Source organism: Alosa sapidissima, chromosome 13 (assembly GCF_018492685.1).
Source record: "Alosa sapidissima isolate fAloSap1 chromosome 13, fAloSap1.pri, whole genome shotgun sequence".
In the NCBI taxonomy this organism is placed as follows: Eukaryota; Metazoa; Chordata; class Actinopteri; order Clupeiformes; family Clupeidae; genus Alosa; species Alosa sapidissima.
The window spans coordinates 31,121,233-31,140,283 of NC_055969.1; the positions used below are offsets into that span (position 1 = coordinate 31,121,233).

Consider the following 19,051-nt stretch of genomic DNA (forward strand, 5'->3'; position numbering starts at 1 on the left):
CTCGCCACTGAGAAAAGGACTATCCAACTCCAGGATGCCAGAATTGGAACCGCTGAAGTGAATTTATTTTTTATTTTAATTTTTTTGGCTCCAAGAAGGTTTGGGTCCATCACTTTTGCCATGGAGTTAAGCAGAATACATTCAAGTTTCCACAAAGTCCTCTTCATCACTATGATGATGTTCAAATGGGGTGAGTCCAATCTACTATTTTTGCATCAGAAAATGTACAGCACCTGTATAGTCTAACACAGGTTCCAATTAACGTTTTCATGAAATTTCTGGAGGCTGGAGGCTGTATTAGTGTCGTTCTCTATGCTGTAAAAACAACCTGTTGAGCAGTCAGATTTACTCATTAACTCACATTTCTCTCAAAAATCTTTGAATACAGCAAATAAGTGTAAGTAACCCTAAACCCAGATTATATGATGTTTAAATACAATATAATCAAAACAGATTTTTATGGTAAGTATGGTGAAGTAGGTTTCTAATTATCTAATGTTTATAATATCGAAACACTCTTTACTTCTTAATGTAAAAAATATTCTTAGTTTAAAGATTATGCATGCAGCCACAATATTACCCCCCTCCCCTAAAAAAAGGTTTATAATAGAAAATCGAAATTGCGGAAACTTCAACTTTTAAAAAAATGATCTTTCTTTGCTGTCCACATCTCTCTCTCTCTGTAGTAATTGGACCACTTGTTGCTAAGCTTTAAAACTAGTGCCCCCCCCCTCCTTCTCTCCCACTCGTGTTTGGAGTGGTGCAGATGGGTATGCGGTGCAGCCGAGGGGCTTGGGAGGCTCTTTTCTTCTTTTGGCCTATTTCCCCCCCCTGCACCCCCATAAGAGAGTCTGGAATAGACAGCTAAGGGGGTTGGCCGCTGCCATTGTTGGCCATTGCCATGGCAACAGGTTCCGAGTAATTTCGAGGGCATTATGGGGTGCCTATGAAGGACTGGAATTTTGGGCTAATCACTTTTAACGAACGCTGTTTGCTTTGGCCACCAACACCCCTTGTTTGGAGGAAAACTGTTGTTGTCAGATTGAAATCACAAACTTCACCAAACATGTAGAAGTTTCAACAGCAGAGCCTGAAGCATGCATGAATAAACTTAAAAAAAAAAATTAAAAAAACAATCACTAAAAAAGGAAATATCCTAGACCAAATGTTCTTTTATGGCAGACAAACATTGCAGAGGATCAAACGTATGTAGTTTATCTCATGTGCAATTATCAGTTTCATTAGTTTCTATTAGTTTAGATCTGTGAACTTTCCTCAATATTCTGAGTTAATGTTTGCAATATCTTTTGCAATCACACATAATAAGCAAGAATGTAGAGAGAATGTAACATACATCTTTACGTAACTCAGTTTGCATGCTAAAGTGTTTGTTTTGGAGTATACAAGTTCACTCCTAGGCCAACGCTCCAACGCTCCCCAAAGGGACCTTTTGAATTATCGCTGGTTGGATCCTCTAGTTAGATCCCACTGTGTTCAGTAAAACAAACAATCTGTTGTCTAACAAACAAGTACGGATATTACCTTTTTATCCCAGTAATGAGTTTTGTGTGTGTGTTAGTGTTTAGTCAATGGCGGGCAAAGGTTATGGTGAAAGTTTATTTACATCTCTCACCCCCTGCAGTATGTGAAAATAGACAGAGCGCAGGACTTGGAGTCCTCAGTCATGTGTCAATGGCAGTCTCCCTTTTCTCTGCCTCTCTCTCTCTCTCTCTCTCTCTCTTTCCCTCTCTCCCATTCTAGCAGGCCACAGGTCATCAGATAGCCCAGGGCCACCCTTCACTGTCTTAAGGTCCCCAGGCCTCCCTTCACCTCTTAAAGTAGACACACTGATTAAGGAGAGATGCATTCCTCAGGCAAGATCAGAGAGAGGGAGAGATAGATAGAGAGAGGGAGGGAGGGAGAGATAGATAGAGAGAGAGAGAGAGATGGAGGGTGAACAGGTTCATGGGTTCATCCGTGTGATGACCACCAAGGGGCTCCCAGACACAGAGCCTCTCTCTGGATGGTTTACTTAGGCACCACAATAGAGCATCTGGCCCGTTTGGCCACAGTCGGCTGCGCCATCCAGCACGCATGACTTCAGCTCCAGTATCCCCTCTGTGAAGGCTGTCACGACACCAGGCTCTCCCAGAGATGCTCGCGCGGTCAATCAGAACCTAGATCCACAAGAAAACCTCACCACAGGTGGACCACATGCTGTTAGATATAATGTGCAATGCTGATACCTGCTTGATATCCACACAGCTTGTCTCTGTTTCCCCATGTTATTCCAGGCTTGTTTTCCAGAGGTGGCTGTGGTTTGGATAAGGTTATTTCATGGTTTGGATAAGGTTATTTCATGGTTGGCTTCACTCTGCGGCATAAGCTTCCTCTTTCTCTGGTAGTGAGTCTGGAGTGATCTCGAAAAGCTGATCTAATTGAGAACAGGGTTTTCTTTTCCTACTGTATAGGAAATGAGGATGGAAGCAGTGTTTGTGTTGTGTTTGTTTAATCTATATAGTATGGTGTAATGCCGTAAAAAAACAGAAACACTTTCATATTATATAGGTGTTCAAATATAAAAGTTTAATGGACATTCCAAAAAACACCTCACAAGGAGATAATTCAACCAAGACAAATAACATGCAGAACATCCTTCAGGTTGTGCATTTTCAAAACGTGACATGTTGCATGGTGATATATTTTGCCACAGTGTGCAGTCAACCTGAGTGACAGGCTCAATCTTAGCGCCGTAGTCTCTCAACAGATCTGGCATCTCAGAGATACCCGCGACCCAAACATGAGTATATCCACACACACCGTGTAGACAAGGCCCAGACAACCCTGCACACACATTTAAGAGGTGTGTGTGTGTGTGTGTGTGTGTGTGTGTGTGTGTGTGTGTGTGTGTGTGAGAGAGTGTCACAGCCACGGCTGGGGTGGCTAGGCACGCTGTTCACAGATAAGTGGCATACCAGCGCAGATACCGCCGATACCGCCAGGGTGGGGGCGCTGACATCACAATGGGGGGAATGTCTTAGCTATGACAGGGCCCCTGCTGTCCGTCAGAGTGGCCGAGAAGAGAGATAAGGCAGGTGAGAGAGATGGCTGCTGCCAAGCAACAGACGGGCCCCTGACACACACACGCACACACACGCACACACACACACACACACGCACACACACACACCACAACCCCCAGATTCTTACCCCTCCACCCTCCCTACCCCCGACAGGGCCTCCGCCACCCCCACTCACGTAACCTCTGCTTAGGGATCAGTCTGTGCCATTCTGTGCTAGGCATGTGGGTGATTCATTGGAGGCCTGTATATGTGGGTGTGAGTGCTTGTGTCTGTGTGTGAGTGCTTGCGTCTGAGTATGTATGTATGTGTGTGTGTGTGTGTGTGTGTGTGTGTGTTCAGTGAGAGGTCTAAATGGCTGAAGTCTTTTGATACATCATGATTCATTTCCTCCTCAAGTGAATTTGGAATGACATGCTTACAGATTTGAGGCTTGAACATGTGAAATAAATCCCCACCACGCCGTCCGAATTTCCACACTAATCCAATGCTTTTGAACTGTGGTCGTAGTTTGTCACCACATATATATGCAACAGCAAGAGGAGCCGTGCACTTGTGTGCTTGTGTGTCCATGTGTGTATCTGTGTGTTTGTGTGTCCATGTGTGTGCGCACATAGATGTGTGAGGCTACTTAGTCATAATCCTTGAAGGTATCCTGCTATCAGGAGCTTAGGGCAGCTGGACAGGGGGGATGGACCGGCGATCCTTGCCGATTACTGCAGAGAAAGCCTGCGGAGGTCAGCGGGGCCAGTGGTGTCTCGGCCCTGACCTGGACGGCATCCAGCCAAGTGGCACCTGGACAAGCCCTGATCTGACAGCTCTGCAGCAGGCACACGGAGGCACACCCACCAGGCAGCACATTTCCTACTGATAAGGAAAGAGGATATCGCTATTTGTTATGAGATACTAAGGGGAGGACATGTCTTTGAGATGAACAAAATCACTTTAGAGTGTCTTTATGTGAGAGAGGAGTGCAAGAGTTCAGTCACTCCTGTGGAATGCATTTATGTGGAAATGCCAGATTACTCTCGATTCCATTGCATCATTTATTTTACCAGGGGCAATGAACTTTAATCTGCATTACATAAACTCAGTAGAATCCTCTCCTAAATTATCTTAAATACTATCCTCACTGAATAATAATAAAAAATACTTCAGATGGGTGCTTCTACTCCTCTGTTAAAGGTGATGATAAAGCCTGCAGTCTCCTATACAACTGAAGTCCGTTTTGTGCACCAGATGTACCAGATAGTACATCAGCAGTATATTGAAATCTGATGCTGGGGAACATAATAGTGACCGTTTCAAATGAGTTTTTGAATTGACTTATTAGTCAGTCCATCCACCTACTGGACTAATCACCTCCCACTAAGATGCACACAGCAGGACACTTGCAATTGCTTTATGGACTCATCAGCCGATTAGGGCGGCGTTGGGATTTTTGATTGTTTTTTTTATTTGTTAGTTTTGATTTATTCACTTCGTTTTGTTATGGATGTGTGTTTGAGAGGCAACGGAAGCAGACTAAGCGGACTCGACCAATCTTACGCCTCGATGTCGTGCCAACCGGCAGATTTGCGGGCCGCTGGCAGCCGAAGTGTGAACCTGCCGTGAAGACGGCCAGCTAGGCCAGGCTGGCGCCCTCGGAGGCTTTCCACCAGGGGGTTAGCACGAGGTGAAGCCGCTTGGCACCATCTCCAACTGTGTCCCTCACCCCTCACCCCTCACCCCTCCTCCTCCTCCTCCTCCTCCTCCTTCACCACCTCCATCACCTACTCCTCCTTCATCCACCCACACCACACCACCCCACCCCCGCATCAAGTCACGTCTCCCAGGCCACAGCCGAGTGAGATGGAGGCAGGTCCCAGGGGTCAGCGGGGGTCAGCAGCCCTGACTGAGCCAGCCGCATAACTTCACGGGCTGCCACGGCAACTGCTGCTCTTTTCTTCTTTTTTTTTTTTTCCCTGGACAATTCCGGCTGGAGTCATGTGTTCGCTGGTCCCTTTCCCGGACTCCGGGGGATGGGGAACCAAGTGACCAGAATTGAGAAGAGGTTTTGTTTTTTCTCTTCAGCAGGTGGAAATGTCTCAGCGCAGCTCCTAGAAAGAGACAAAGATACTCGGGCTGGGAAACGCTCGGGCACTCCTTCTTCCTTTCAGCCATGTGACAGAACTTTGTTTGGTTGGGAGGGGGGGGGCACTTTGGGAGCGGGCTTAGCGTTTCTGAGTTTCTCTGTGGCATCTGCTTTTGTTGCTCTGAGAATCACATCACTCCATAAGCTCTGTGTGTTGTGACAGAGCGTTCAGCTTGCAGGCTAGCAAGCTGATAAAGAGATTTCTGGAGCCCTGATACTAACTCTTTGATGTTGATTAAATGTTGTGTTTCACACTTTTCTTCACCACAGAAACAAAATTATTCATTAAAAATGGATTAGGTTAAAACCTTAAATTCCATGTCTGATAAATGCTCCCCATTTACAATGGACAACTTGTGTCTGTATTTCTTACTTGGTCAAGGCCATTTATGTGATAGTTCTCTTTTGTTAGGGAAATAAGTCTTTAACAAAGAGTGGCATGATTGAAGTCACTTTCCCAGCAGTCACATGTCTGCCTGGTGCATTCAGAGTGTAATTGGTTTATATAGGAAGGACGGCTCCTGGATCGGGCCGCAGTCGGGAGCTAATAAGGCTCCTTTATTCCACTCTTAATGGAGCATGTGGCTCGGCCCCTCTCCCCGCCTCACGCCGGGCTCTGCTCTGCCCCCTCCTTAATCACGAGAGGTGCCCCTACAGCACCGGGTGTGCCCACGCCCAGTGGGCAGCTCAGGCCAGATCAGTGTCACAGGACCGGGGGGGGGGGGGCGTTTGGGCACACGGAGACGGAGGCGCCCGGCCGCTACCTTACACGACCCACGTGGTGTTGGAGTACAGTGAGATGGACGGAGAGGTGGGTGGTGCAGCGGAGGGTGGGGGTGGAGAGTTGAAGACAACTCTCTCCATCTGCCGCGTCCACAACCCTGGTCTCACTTAACACCCAGTCAGATGCCAGCACTGGTTCCAGGGGCAGATTAAGACCAAAGCCATCTGTTGCTTGGAGCCCGCAAGGTGAACCTGCTCTTGTGCCCACAAGGTTAATCGAAAGGAGTGCTGGGACTATGTCCACATTGGGTCCTCTAGAACCCCCAACCCCCCCCCCCCCCCTCCCTTCCCACACACACACACACACGCTGTGTACAGCTGAGGCATACATGATGCTGTTCTCCACCACACCAGCATGTTTCTACATTCCTGACTCCAAAGCCCTCCCTCTGTCTCTTTTCTGGTCGTTAATATCTTCCACTCGAATGAAAATTTGGGCGCAGAACACTGATCAAAGTGCGGGGGATGGGGCCCCGGGTCGGGGGCGCGGAGGGGTTGGGGAACGGGGTTGGCCCGTTCTGTGGAATTCGCAGTGACTCAACAAAGCTTTCACACCATTGGCTGGTTGTTATAGACAACGGATTGCCAGAAATCCCCCCTCTTGCCTCTTCTAAATGCATTCAGCCTCGTTCACATAGAAAGGCCAGCTGAGGAGGCCCAGACAGCAGTCCAGCACCTATCAGCATTGTAATACACACACACACACACACCACACACACACACACACACACACACTCTCACTAGTAAGTCATTTATGAAGGGCAACTATGCCAAGTCTGTTCCCTGGGTGTGAAACTTTCGCTGGGTACCAAATTAAAACACAATAGGATGAACAGCTTTGATAAAAAAAAAAATCTAAAGGAATTGGAAAGCGCCACACAAAGCACATGCTGATGACCTAATCCCTTATACTGTGAGAGTGTTGAAAAACTCCTTGCATTGTTGCCGTCTATGGATCATTAGAAATGTAATGGGCCATGTAACTGGCCCAGATTCATTAGGTTGAGTTTTCCAGTTTGGGATTCCCAGCAGGAAGGGAGGAAACATGAGCAGCAGGGTGTTAAATTGGAGATATGGGATGGATCCGCCCTGCGCACATCAGACTTGGGGGAAAAAAAAAAAGCAGGGCAGTTAAACTTTACCTTCTAGCCAGAGACACAGTCCAGCACGCTGTCAAGGGTTACCCTGTGGACCGCTCGTGAGTGTCTACAACAAAACACAAACAACTAACGACTGCAAACGGTGTTAATCAAACGAATTAAGCAAACACTCGTAACGAGAAGCTTTGAGATTCATTAGCTGGCTTTCTCTCCGCGGTGCTGATTAGCCTTCTTTCTCACGCCTTTATTTACTGTTGTTTTTGTTGTTGTGCTGTTTGGTTGATTTATCGCCCAGAGGGTGGTCCAGGTCTTGCCCCCCCAGAGTGACAGGCAAAGATTAGGCTTTGAGTCACACCAGATGCCTATTGTTAAGAGGCCGTCAATGAGCATGACTCCAGCCGCTGAAGACAAAGCGAGTGGAAAGTGGGTTTGTGGCGTGGGACATTCTAGGTGAGGCTCTCACGCTGAGGGGCCCTTTGCCGTGACAGAGGCCGTTAAATTTCCAGACACTCGGGGAGTCTTCACGGCACAGTTGGAGCGTTAGAATTACTGTAGGACAGGGGAGGATTTAGAGGTCTTGGTAAACACACACACACACACACACAGGCTACTCCGTGGAGTCCATTCAGCCAATTTGAGACAGTGTTTCAAATCCTTGTGACCTGTGAACTTTGTGAAAGTTTATAATCAGAGAGAGTTTCTTGTCTCCTTTTAAAGGTCCACCCACTGGTGTTTATCAGAAGAATTATTCTTATCAAAGTCAGTTTTAGGCAACAATTTGCCTGAATTGAGATAATCTGGCTTAACCTGTCACCAACTGTTGCACAGCAGGTTCCACGTCGGCCTTCACCCTGTTTTTGGTTTACAACATTTGTCCATCAGTGAAATCCTATTGTTCCCCAAGACAAATGATCCATGTGTACAAATTTGCACCTACTGTACCTTTTCTTACAGGGACATTCTGCACAGCCACATCAGACATGTGCACGTCCTCTCCTTGCCAAAATGGAGGCACCTGTGTGGACACCATGGACGACTACGTGTGCCTGTGCGACACGCAAGAGGAGGTGCGGTACATGGGGAAGGACTGCGACGAGCTGTACGACGCCTGCCTATACGCACCCTGCCCTGAATGTGAGAGCACCCCTGGCACCGCGGACTACACCTGCATCTGCCCCGACGGCTTCGCCGGAACCAACTGCACTGAGGACGTGGACGAGTGCGAGAGCAACCCCTGCGACAGCGTGCGGACGGAGTGCGTGGACGGGGTCAACGGCTACTCCTGCTACTGCCCGACGGGCTTCGGGGGCGAGGACTGCAGCTTACGCGTGGTGGACTGTACCGACGAGCCCTGTAAAAACAACGGGACTTGCTCGCGGCTGCCCGATGGCTACGAGTGCCACTGCGCCACGGGGTTCGACGGGGACAACTGCGAGGAGGATGTCGACGAGTGCCTCTCGCACCCGTGCCAGAACGGGGCTATCTGTATGGACGGCGTGGCGGAGTATCACTGTTTCTGCGTGCCTGGTTTCCAGGGTTACAACTGCGAGATTGACATCAATGAGTGCGCGTCGCATCCCTGCGAGAACAATGGCACTTGTGTCAACCTGAAGGATCGCTACATCTGCGAGTGTCTGCTGGGGTACACAGGTGCGAATACCTTTCCTCAAATTCAAACGTCCAACCAACACCCACTTATGAATTCAGCACGACTTCACTGAAGCGCAGAAATGATATGGGCAATATCATTCCTCAAAACTGTCACGTCCATTACATTGTTGGCGTTATGGATGTGACAGTTTTGCGCGGAATTGCCCATATTCTCTTTGCCTTATGTTCGATCATACAATCAATCATAATAAGCATTTGAGATAGTGGAGTCTGTTTGCTTGCAAGCAACTCCTTTTCTGGAAAGATTTGACTTGGCTTTTTCGAAAGTATGTGCTGATCTGAAGTGAGACAGTGATGCATTCTGGAAGATGTAGTTTGACTCAGGCCCCCTTATCAGCACTCTGAAGCTTTCATAGCCGTTTCTCACAGAGTGAAGGAAAACACACCACCTCTTTTCTCTCCTCATAAGTGAGAAGGCCTGTAAAACATCAGGAGGCCTGGCTGGTATCTGTGGCACATGGGGAAAGTACAGCAGGAATGCATTCCTCAGGTCATGCATCAGCCAGAACAACCCCACTGGCTGTAGACTCTCAGACAAGTAAAGAGGACACGCCATGTTTGCCAGTGTCTCATAATGAAAGCCAGTTATTGATGAGAAATAGAGGTTTTTGGTGTTAGAAACGGAAAATGGCCCGTATTTTAATAAAATAATACATTGAACGTCCAAAAAGGCTAGTTGGCAGGGCACTGTGATTTAATGATTTGAAAGGGACCACACTAACAGATACTCTGTGGTTTCCATTTTGTGGTTGTAATTTTTTTTCTTCTGAATACCTTTGGCCAGGTATGAACTGTGAGGTGGAGATTGATGAGTGTGCCTCAAGCCCATGTCACAATGGAGCTACCTGTCACGACCTGATTGGTCTGTACACCTGTGAGTGTGTGCCTGGCTTCGAAGGGCTGGACTGCGAGATTGATATTGATGAGTGTGAAAGTGACCCCTGCCTCAATGGAGCTGCGTGCATTGACATGGTGAACAGGTAACAGCTCACCCTACAACAGTCCACATTCTCCTGATCAGTGGGAAAATAAACATGTGTAAACCAATAAGTGATAAGTGAAGAAGTATAGTTCTACTTACAATATGGTCAAGCATCATATGTGGAATGAAAATGATCTGTAAACTGATATTTAATGGCACATTACAATGTAGAAAAATGGATGTGCTCACACATAACCATCCCTTTGGCGTGTTTCAGTTATGAGTGTGACTGCTCAGGCACTGGCTTCATGGGAGACCACTGTGAGGAGGACATCCCCGAGTGTGCTTCACTCCCATGCCAGCATGGGGGCACCTGTGAGGAGGGCACCAACGAGTACCACTGCACCTGCTGGGAAGGTGCTACACCCAAGTTCATACACTCCGATTTATGGCGCCGGAAGCTTAAAATTACATTTATTTTCAATTTAAGAGGGCAATTCCATGCAAAACTGTCACATCCATAACAGCAACTAAATACTATGGCATTGTGTTGGCATTATGGATGTGACAGTTTTGCGTGGAATTGCCCAACATTAGCTTTTTAAACATCTGTTCTCTTTACCATGATATTGACAACATGATATGTGCACTCAAGAAAGTTAAAAGACGATGTACTGAGATGAGCTTGTTTAGTAGAAGACTATAGGTGAAACATCTTGAAAGGGTCAAGTGTCACGATTGAAATGACTGGTGGAACTTGCTGTTAGATTGGCGTGCATCACTGTCGGTCTGTGTGAGCTGGCTAACATTATGGTCGTTCCAGGTTATGAGGGAGACAACTGTGAGGTGGACATTGACGAGTGTGCGGCTGGCCCCTGTCTGAACGATGGCGAATGCTTCCAGAGGTCTGACCCTGCCAGCTGGGAGGAAGGCTGGGAGTTCAGCTACGCACATGCAGCTGGATATGTCTGTCAGTGCCAGCCTGGCTTCACAGGTTGGTCATTAGTCTGAGAGCACACTAGAGTTGGAGGGCCTTCTCTTCTCGTTTGATAGGAATTTACTATACTACTATACATGTTAGTATGTGCAACTTTATAATTTGGACTAGAAGGATTAGAAAATAGAGAAATCTTTTGCTGTTAGCTAATTGAATTTGGACTTTTAAAGCCACTAAATGTAATGGTCAGGGGCCAGGTCAGAATCTGTAAATGTGTTACTCAGCCAAGCTTATACATAACGTTTGTGAAGCTAAACCTCCCGCTTATCCATAGGAGAGAACTGCTCAGTCGACATTGATGAATGTGAGTCTGAGCCGTGTCAAAATGGAGGGACCTGTGAGGACCTAGTCAATGCATATATGTGTGTCTGCCCTGATGGGTTTACAGGTATGTACATTTATTTCCACATTCTCTATAGTAAACAATGACAACATTAACAGTTGTAAATATTTCAGTGACTGGTTCATGTCTCAGTTAAACACTTCATACTATATACTATATATGTAAGTTCCAAGATACAGTATTTAGATTTGTACTGTATTCAAGGTTGGATCCCTTTGGAACAGAAAGGTCTAGAAGACAAAAATAGAACAGGTTGATGCCTTTTCTGAACCTGACGGTTTTCCTCCTTGTGGAAAAGGTGACTCCTGTGAGGTGAACATTGATGAGTGTGAGAGCCAGCCGTGTCAGAACGGAGGCTCGTGTGAAGACGGGGTGGCCTCCTACACCTGCCACTGCCCTGCGGCCGAGACGGGAGAGCTGCCCTGGGGCAGCCACGACTGCGACGTCCAGCTCCTGGGCTGTGTAGAGCACGAGTGCCTGAACGCCGCCGCCTGCGTGCCGTGGCTGGAAGGGGACGAGCACCAGCACACGTGCCACTGCCAGCCCGGCTTCTACGACGAGGTCTGCTCCACCCCGACCACCTTCTCCTTCTCCGTGCCCGGCTTCGTCCTCGTGGAGGTGCTGCTCCCCGAGCGGGAGCGCAGGGACGTCGGCGGCGACGGCGGAGGAGGAGGACCCAGCGTCCGCCTGCGCTTCCGCACCACTCTGCCCGACATGACGCTCTTCTACCGGGGCGACGCCGAGAGCTACCTGTCCCTGGAGATCGTGGACGGAGGGCTCAAAGCCAAGGCGGCGTCCGAGGAGATCGCTCTGGAGGCGGCCTTCCCCGGACGCGTGTCCGACGGAGCATGGAGGGACGCCAGCGTGGTCGTGGGCCGGGGGCTGGCCCTGGTGCTGAAGGGGCCTGGCTGCGACGAGGATGGCTGCTCGACCACGGACGATGGCGGCGGGTCACCCGACGGCCCGTTCTTCCACCACCCGGACTCCTTCACGCACGTCTACATCGGCGGCGCGCCGGACGAGTACCACGAGCACCTGGAGAAGGGCGGAGCCTTCGTGGGATGCATGGAGGACCTGCTCATCGACTCCAACCCCATCCTGCCCCAGAGCCTGCCAGAGGACGCCATGCAGGACATGGAGCTCGGCTGCACCAAGACGGAGTGGTGTGAGGAGGACCCCTGCTCTCAGCGTGGGGCCTGTGTCGACCTGTGGACCAGCTACCACTGTGACTGCCATCGACCTTTCTACGGCAACAGCTGCTTGGACGGTGAGTGGACTGTTCTGCTTTGTATGTCTGAATCTGTGATGACCACATTTTAGGGAGAGGCTGACATATCTTACATTGTGTCCCTTCCCATGTTCTACCTTCATATTTGAAAGTGTATTTTGGGGGGCTTTTCCCGCCTCATGCAGATACGGTTGAGTGACAGTAAAGGAGTGGCGGTCAGGATGCTGCTGCTTGCTCCATACCTCCCCCCTGTTGATTTGTCTCAAATGTTCATGCTCTTCCTCTCTGCAGAGTTTCCTTCCTGGACGTTTAGTCACGAGGACACACTGAGCTACGTGTCGTACGACGTGACCGACAGCCATGGCACGGACTTCAAGGTGTCCTTCTTCCTGCGCTCTCTGAAACAAGACGGACTGATCCTTCAGCTCGCCCACCCGGACCAGGAGGATCCCTACCTTAGCCTCTTCCTGAGGCTGGGTCGGGTGATGGTCCTCTCCCATCTGGACGCTTCGCCGCTAATTGCTCCCGTGTTCCTGACGGACGGTGAGAAGCACCTGGTAGAGGTGGATCTAAAAGACGGGATGGTGTACTTTGAGTTCGGAGGCCTGCGCTACAGCTTGGGTGCGTTCCCTGGAGTGGAGGTGGAGGCTGGTGATTTGGCTCATGTTGGTGGACTACCTGAAGGGGAGTTGGAGGAGTGGGGGGGATACTTCAAGGGTTGCCTTCAGGATGTCCGTTTGGACGATGTGCACCTGGATCTGGACGCTTGGAACAGCTCAGTGTATACCACTGTGTACTATCCGAGTGACTCTGGAAACGTGGAGCGGGACTGTCTGAGTGATGACACCTGCAAGGTATGACATCGTACACTAACAGTATCTGCTGGAGCTGAAACTGTGATGGGAAGAGGTGGTGAAATCCTAGCAAACACTAATCCAGTAGCTTTAACATTTCTAACTTTTGTTCCTCAAAATGTATATCTGTTTAGTTCTTGACAAAAAAAAAACACTTATTGGAAGGTTCAACATCTACTTTAAGTTCTGAACTTGGGATTTCCATGTAATGTGATGGTGTCTGGTTTGGTTTTGAAGGAGGAGCCATGTCTAAATGGAGGAGAGTGCACCATCACCTGGAACGACTTTGTCTGCTCGTGTCCACTGAACTTCACCGGGAAACACTGTGAGACGCGTGTGTGGTGCATGAGTGACCCATGCGTCAATGGGGGACACTGTGTGGACCTACCAGATGGATATGAATGTAAGCTCCAGCATATTGCTCCCCTTTAGGATCCAAAAATAATTACTCCCTAATGACCTTGCGTAGGCTCATTGGCAAAACTTGATTTTTAAAGCATTACTGCCTGTTGAGGCACATGGTTTACTCCCGATGGTCAGTTCTTCTCTGTTTCCACTTGGGTACTTATTGACACAGGCGACTGGATGTTTGCAATTAATCTTCTTAGCATAAGTGTACATTAATGTATATCATAGCACTATGTAATAAAGAGTTTTGTTAGATGGCTGAGTTTAATTAACACCGTGGACTGATACGACCTTTTCTTTCACAGGCATCTCTAATGCGACCTTCGACAACAGTCCACTTCAGTACACTTCCCAGGGTTCGTTGACCGACCCGGTGACCAGCGTCACCATGGAGGTCCGGACGCGAACGGAGAACGGGCTCCTCCTGCATGCCTCCAACGGGGCCGAGCTCCTACTGGTGGGGCTTCTGGACGCAGCGCTGAAGGTGGAGATCCACAGCGAGAACAGCGTGGAGGCGTTGGAGTTTGCCGGGCAGCGGAGGGTGTCGGACGGCCGCTGGCACAGGGTCCAGATCTTCATGACCGACCCCGAGCAGGACGCCTCGCCCTGGGAGATCCTCGTGGACGGCATCACGGACGGGAGCAGCGCCCCGCTACTGGCCGGCGGCCTCCACTTCCTCAACGAGGCGGGTAGGCTGGTGACCCTGGCGGAGAGTTTTAAAGGGTGTCTGGGAGCGGTGAGGGTCGGGGGGGTGTACCTGCCCTTCATGGATGACCTCCACCCGCCACAGGCCGGCCGCTTCCACCGGGTGGGAGACGAGGTCGTCCACGCTGGGTGCTCCAGCACTCCCGTCTGCGACTCTGACCCCTGCCGGAACGGGGGCGCGTGCGAGGACCTGTTTGACCTGTTCGGCTGCGCGTGTGCGCCCGGCTGGGAGGGGCTACAGTGTGAGCTGGACACAGACGAGTGCGCCTCGGAGCCTTGCGTCCACGGCCACTGCACGGACTTCCAGGGCAGGTTTGAGTGCACGTGCCACGCGGGTTATGCGGGCACCACCTGCGAACAGGACGTGGACGAGTGTGAGGAGGGCGGCTGTGAGAACGGAGGCACCTGTGTGGACGGAGTCAACCAGTACACCTGCACCTGCCCACCGGACTACAGTGGCCACCACTGCCAGTGAGTTCACCCTGGGATATAGAAATGGAGATATCTTTGTCCATGTTCCAGAATAGTTTTGCCTCACAAAAAACATACATCACTGAACATACAGTATTCTATATGGTTGAACAGACTCATTATAGGTGCCTCTCATTAAGCACACCATAAATACATCTTTCCCTCAAAACATAGTGGTAATACGACTTTTGACATCTTCTTGCAGATGGAACTACCCTCCTCTTCCATGTGAGGAGTTGGAATGTGCCAACGGTGGCACGTGCCATGATGAGGTTTGGGGGGGCACCTGCACTTGCACTGCAGCCTTCACAGGTTATAGGTGAGGTCCCTCATAGAACTCGATATGAACAGATTGTGTACATAACCTTTACCAATAACACAGCCTTTTATGAGTCTTAGCCTGGAATTGAATTTATGGATATACTCTAAGGGCTTATGGCTACTAACATGTCTAGATATACTGTAGTAAACTAATTACTTAAGAAAACTACACTAAACATCGACTTTTCATATTGTCCATTATTTTCATATATGTTGCGGCACCTAAATGGACACTGTGCTGAAGTCTTTGTTCCTCATTTAAAAATGAACTGTGTGTACAACACTAATTGGGCCTCACCACAAAGCAAATGTTCTACCTGTTCTATCAAATCACTTCAGCATCTTATTATCTTATCAGTCAGCAAGCTCTCCCAGTCTCTTAAAAACAAACAGTGAGTTGCTTTTGACCTCAGCAGTCAGCACACAAACATATCACTGCACTTTGCACACTGAAGACCCAGTCCTGTCCATCTCCAGTGACACTGCTCTTGCTCCTTGACCGCAGGTGTGAGACAGAGGTGGACGAGTGTGCCTCCAACCCCTGTCTGAATGGAGGGTCCTGCGTTGACCGGCTCAACAGGTTCCAGTGCCTGTGTCCAGCAGGGTTCAGTGGCTCACACTGCGAGACCAGTGTATGCATCACTCTTTTCATCCTAAAGGAGATATGTAGAATACTGTGCATTATATACAGTACAATGAGTACATATGTATAAGCAGTATATATACACTGTCCTAATGTTATAGTGCATGGTGACATTTACTTGTGCTGTGGCTTAACTTGTTTACTCCCTGTGATTGTCTCTTCTTTGTGTGTGTGTGTGTGTGTGTGTGTGCAGAAGCAGCCCCAGCGCGAGCGCTTCCCTTGGCTGGTGTTGATCATCCCCCTAGTGTGCTTTTGTGTGCTGATCCTGGTCATCGGCTTGATCTTCATTCTGCTCACTGCCCGCCGTAAACGCCAGTCCGAGGGGGCCTACAACCCCAGCCAGCAGGAGGTGGCCGGTGCGCGCCTGGAGATGGACAGCATGCTCAAACTACCCCCCGAGGAACGACTCATATGACCCCTCCTCTCCTTCCTTATTCCCTAAAAATACTTCTGTCCCTGCTGAACTGGACATGGACTATGTTTTGAAAGGAGAGGAAACAGATCGCACTAGATCCCTAGAGGGATGGTAGATCCTATGGATTTGAGTTTCAGGACGCCCACTATGGAACTTCCTCCGTGGAAAGTGGTGATGAAGACCACTTGTTTGAGCAGAGTCCCGAGGCTTTGTCCCTGCACAGTTAGTTTGGGGAAGGGGGAGGACAGGAGAAAGGCCTGTATGAAGTCATGATTAGAGAAAGTTCTGTTGGCACATCTGCCCTTGAGCTTTTGGGTTGAAGGTCAGCTCTACTTCATGACAACAGAGACAAAAATGAGCTTTACCCAAAAACTACCCCAGAATGCACTGCGGTGAGCACCCATCCATGTAGAACCCCCAAAGCTAACCACCTCAACATGATCCCTGGTACGCTGTCCAGATCTAACGCTTGGATCATCTCGTCAGGGGTTCTTACTTATGGATGTGGATGTTGTATAGTTTGTATATTTTGTGTATATTTTTATCAGACTCTGGACGGAGATGATGGAGACTCACAGACACAAAAGGGAGATTCTACTGGACATTCTTAGACAAGGACGAGTTGCTTTCTTATGTTTACACGCTGTGGAGAGAAAACCCTGTTTCTAAGCAACAAGTTTCTCCACACAAAACTATGGCTTTAGTTGCTGAGCGACCCCCGAGGTATTCAAATGAGCCACTGATCCGACAATCAATAAGAAGTTGTTCGACAAAGTAAATTCCTACTGCAGATTCATCAAACAGTGATATTTGAGTGTGTTAGACTGCATTGGTCCCAAAATAAGAGACAATAATCCTTTGAATTGTTTTGGAGTTCTGGATCACACTATAACTGCCATGTTTAGTGCCACACTAGTAATCCAGTTTCCTCCTACAAATGATGTCAGCAAAAACAAAATGGTGCTATAAACATTTGAGGCATTTGTATATGATGAAATGAAATGTCGTGGTGTATGTATAGTTCATGGGAACAGACACTTTTTCTAGTGGGAATAGGACAGACAGTCCACTCACCCCAGATGCTGTTGCTCTTCCAGTGGTCTCTGAAAGCAATCAGTTAAAAAAACGTCAAACAGTGACAAACAGTTCACATGACCATAACACAGCACAGCCCTATCACTGTAACACTGCACAGAACATTCGGTATACGTATGGCTACATGCTGACCATGGCATTGGCTAACACCAAGAAAAAACATTCTTGCTTGTCTGTCAGTATGTCACAGACACAGTTATGGCATGTGGTTCTTATATGATCATGTCAGCAACTACATGGGTAGGCCTCCTTGACGTCAGTGTTGTCTGAGTGATGATTTCAGAAGTGCATCAAGAGGACCACTTCAGTAGGGCAACCAAACAGGTCAGCCACTGTACCAGCTGGGCTACACACACTGTACCAGCTGGGCTACACTGGGCAGAGAGCATGTTGCAACAGTTAGCTTCCATTGTAATCAATGGAACTAGCTACACCAGACGCAGGAGCGGTGCGCACAATCAAAAAAATGAGATGGGTCGTCTAAAACTATGTTTTATGATTCGCAAACAGAATGCGTCAGTTGCATGCCTGATGTAGCCCGGCTGTAAGACTGCAACTCAGGTCAGTAAATGTTTCTCACTGCAATATTCCCACAGCAGTAATATTTGTATATTTGTGTACGGTATGTATAATTTCTTGTGAATACCCCCATACACAAACAAAAATTAAGTGTACAGTGCTACTGGATATGCACTACAACACTACATGAATGTCTCTCTTCACACACACACACACACACACACACACACACACACACGTCATGTTAAACACAAATACACAAAAGCAACTTGTGTTTATGAGCACCTTTAATTGAAAACACATTCAGATCAATTTGTGCATAAATATAGTTCTAAAGTAGAAATTAAGAGTTTGGTTCCAAAATGCTATATCTCCATTTTTAAAAACATGAATAAATCATTATGTCAGGTAATATCAATGCAAATGGCAAATTGCAGTTTTGCTGTTTTTGATTAAGTGAAGATAAATCAAACAACAATAACCCAATTACAGTTGCACTGAAATTACCTGGAAAACAAATGCAAAAGAAAATTCATTGAAATGGAGGATGTAGCGTTTTGAATTCAAACTCTTCAAATGTCAGCAAACACAAGGTTTTGAACACATAAACAAAACAGTGTGTTCCTGTCTCATCGCACCTATTCACTTGGTTTTGTGTCTTTCTGTTGAATACATACACAGACAACACCTTTATAAGATTTAGCAGATATACTGTAGAACAATCTCTCACCAAGTATTATACAGTTTGATATGTTTTGCCAAACTGCAATGGTACACAATGGTTTTACACAGATTGCTTCAGATACTTATTTAAAATAGAAAGCAAATGTTAAAAGGTTATTATAACAGCAGGTCAGTCTTAGCCTATGAAATTCTTTATAAAGCATTGTTCTCTTTGTTTCAAACTGCTTCAGTGCTTGTTTACTTGGTTTAATACATGTCTTTCACCTAACCTCAGAAAAATGTCTTGTTGGCCTACTGTTTATGGACTTTGCCGCCACATTTGTAATGTTTTAATGGCATCACAGGCATTCTGCACTGCACTGAAATATTTCACAGCAATGTTGTACAGCTAGACTGTTATAGACATTTTGTAATGTGAAGTGTGTGTGAAATATTCCAATCAAGAGATTCTCCTAATAAAGAGAAATACTTTGGTATGTCTGGAATGGACAGTGTGGTTCATTAAGGTAGGCTGCTGCTGCTATATGCAGAATTTTGGCAAGCAAAAAAGAAAAAATGCATTGCACTGCACTTTACAGCAGAAATGCAGTAATTTGGACATGAAGCGGCATTGTTGCCTATATGTAGCCTATAGCCTATATAACTGCAAGGGAATTTTAGTTTGTTTTATATCCACAT

General features: G+C 47.8%; 1 protein-coding gene across 1 annotated transcript; it reads left to right on the forward strand.

The window, feature by feature from the left end:
* Window positions 1-18,851, forward strand: crb2a (crumbs cell polarity complex component 2a). Its single transcript, XM_042058993.1, has 13 exons — window positions 1-190; window positions 8,052-8,747; window positions 9,553-9,748; window positions 9,968-10,107; window positions 10,514-10,684; window positions 10,962-11,075; window positions 11,329-12,297; window positions 12,550-13,112; window positions 13,350-13,515; window positions 13,826-14,696; window positions 14,902-15,015; window positions 15,523-15,649; window positions 15,854-18,851. The coding sequence occupies exons 1-13, from the start codon at window positions 121-123 to the stop codon at window positions 16,073-16,075; spliced, it is 4,419 nt and encodes a 1,472-aa protein (XP_041914927.1). The 5' UTR covers window positions 1-120; the 3' UTR covers window positions 16,076-18,851.
* Window positions 18,852-19,051: the final 200 nt, after the last annotated feature.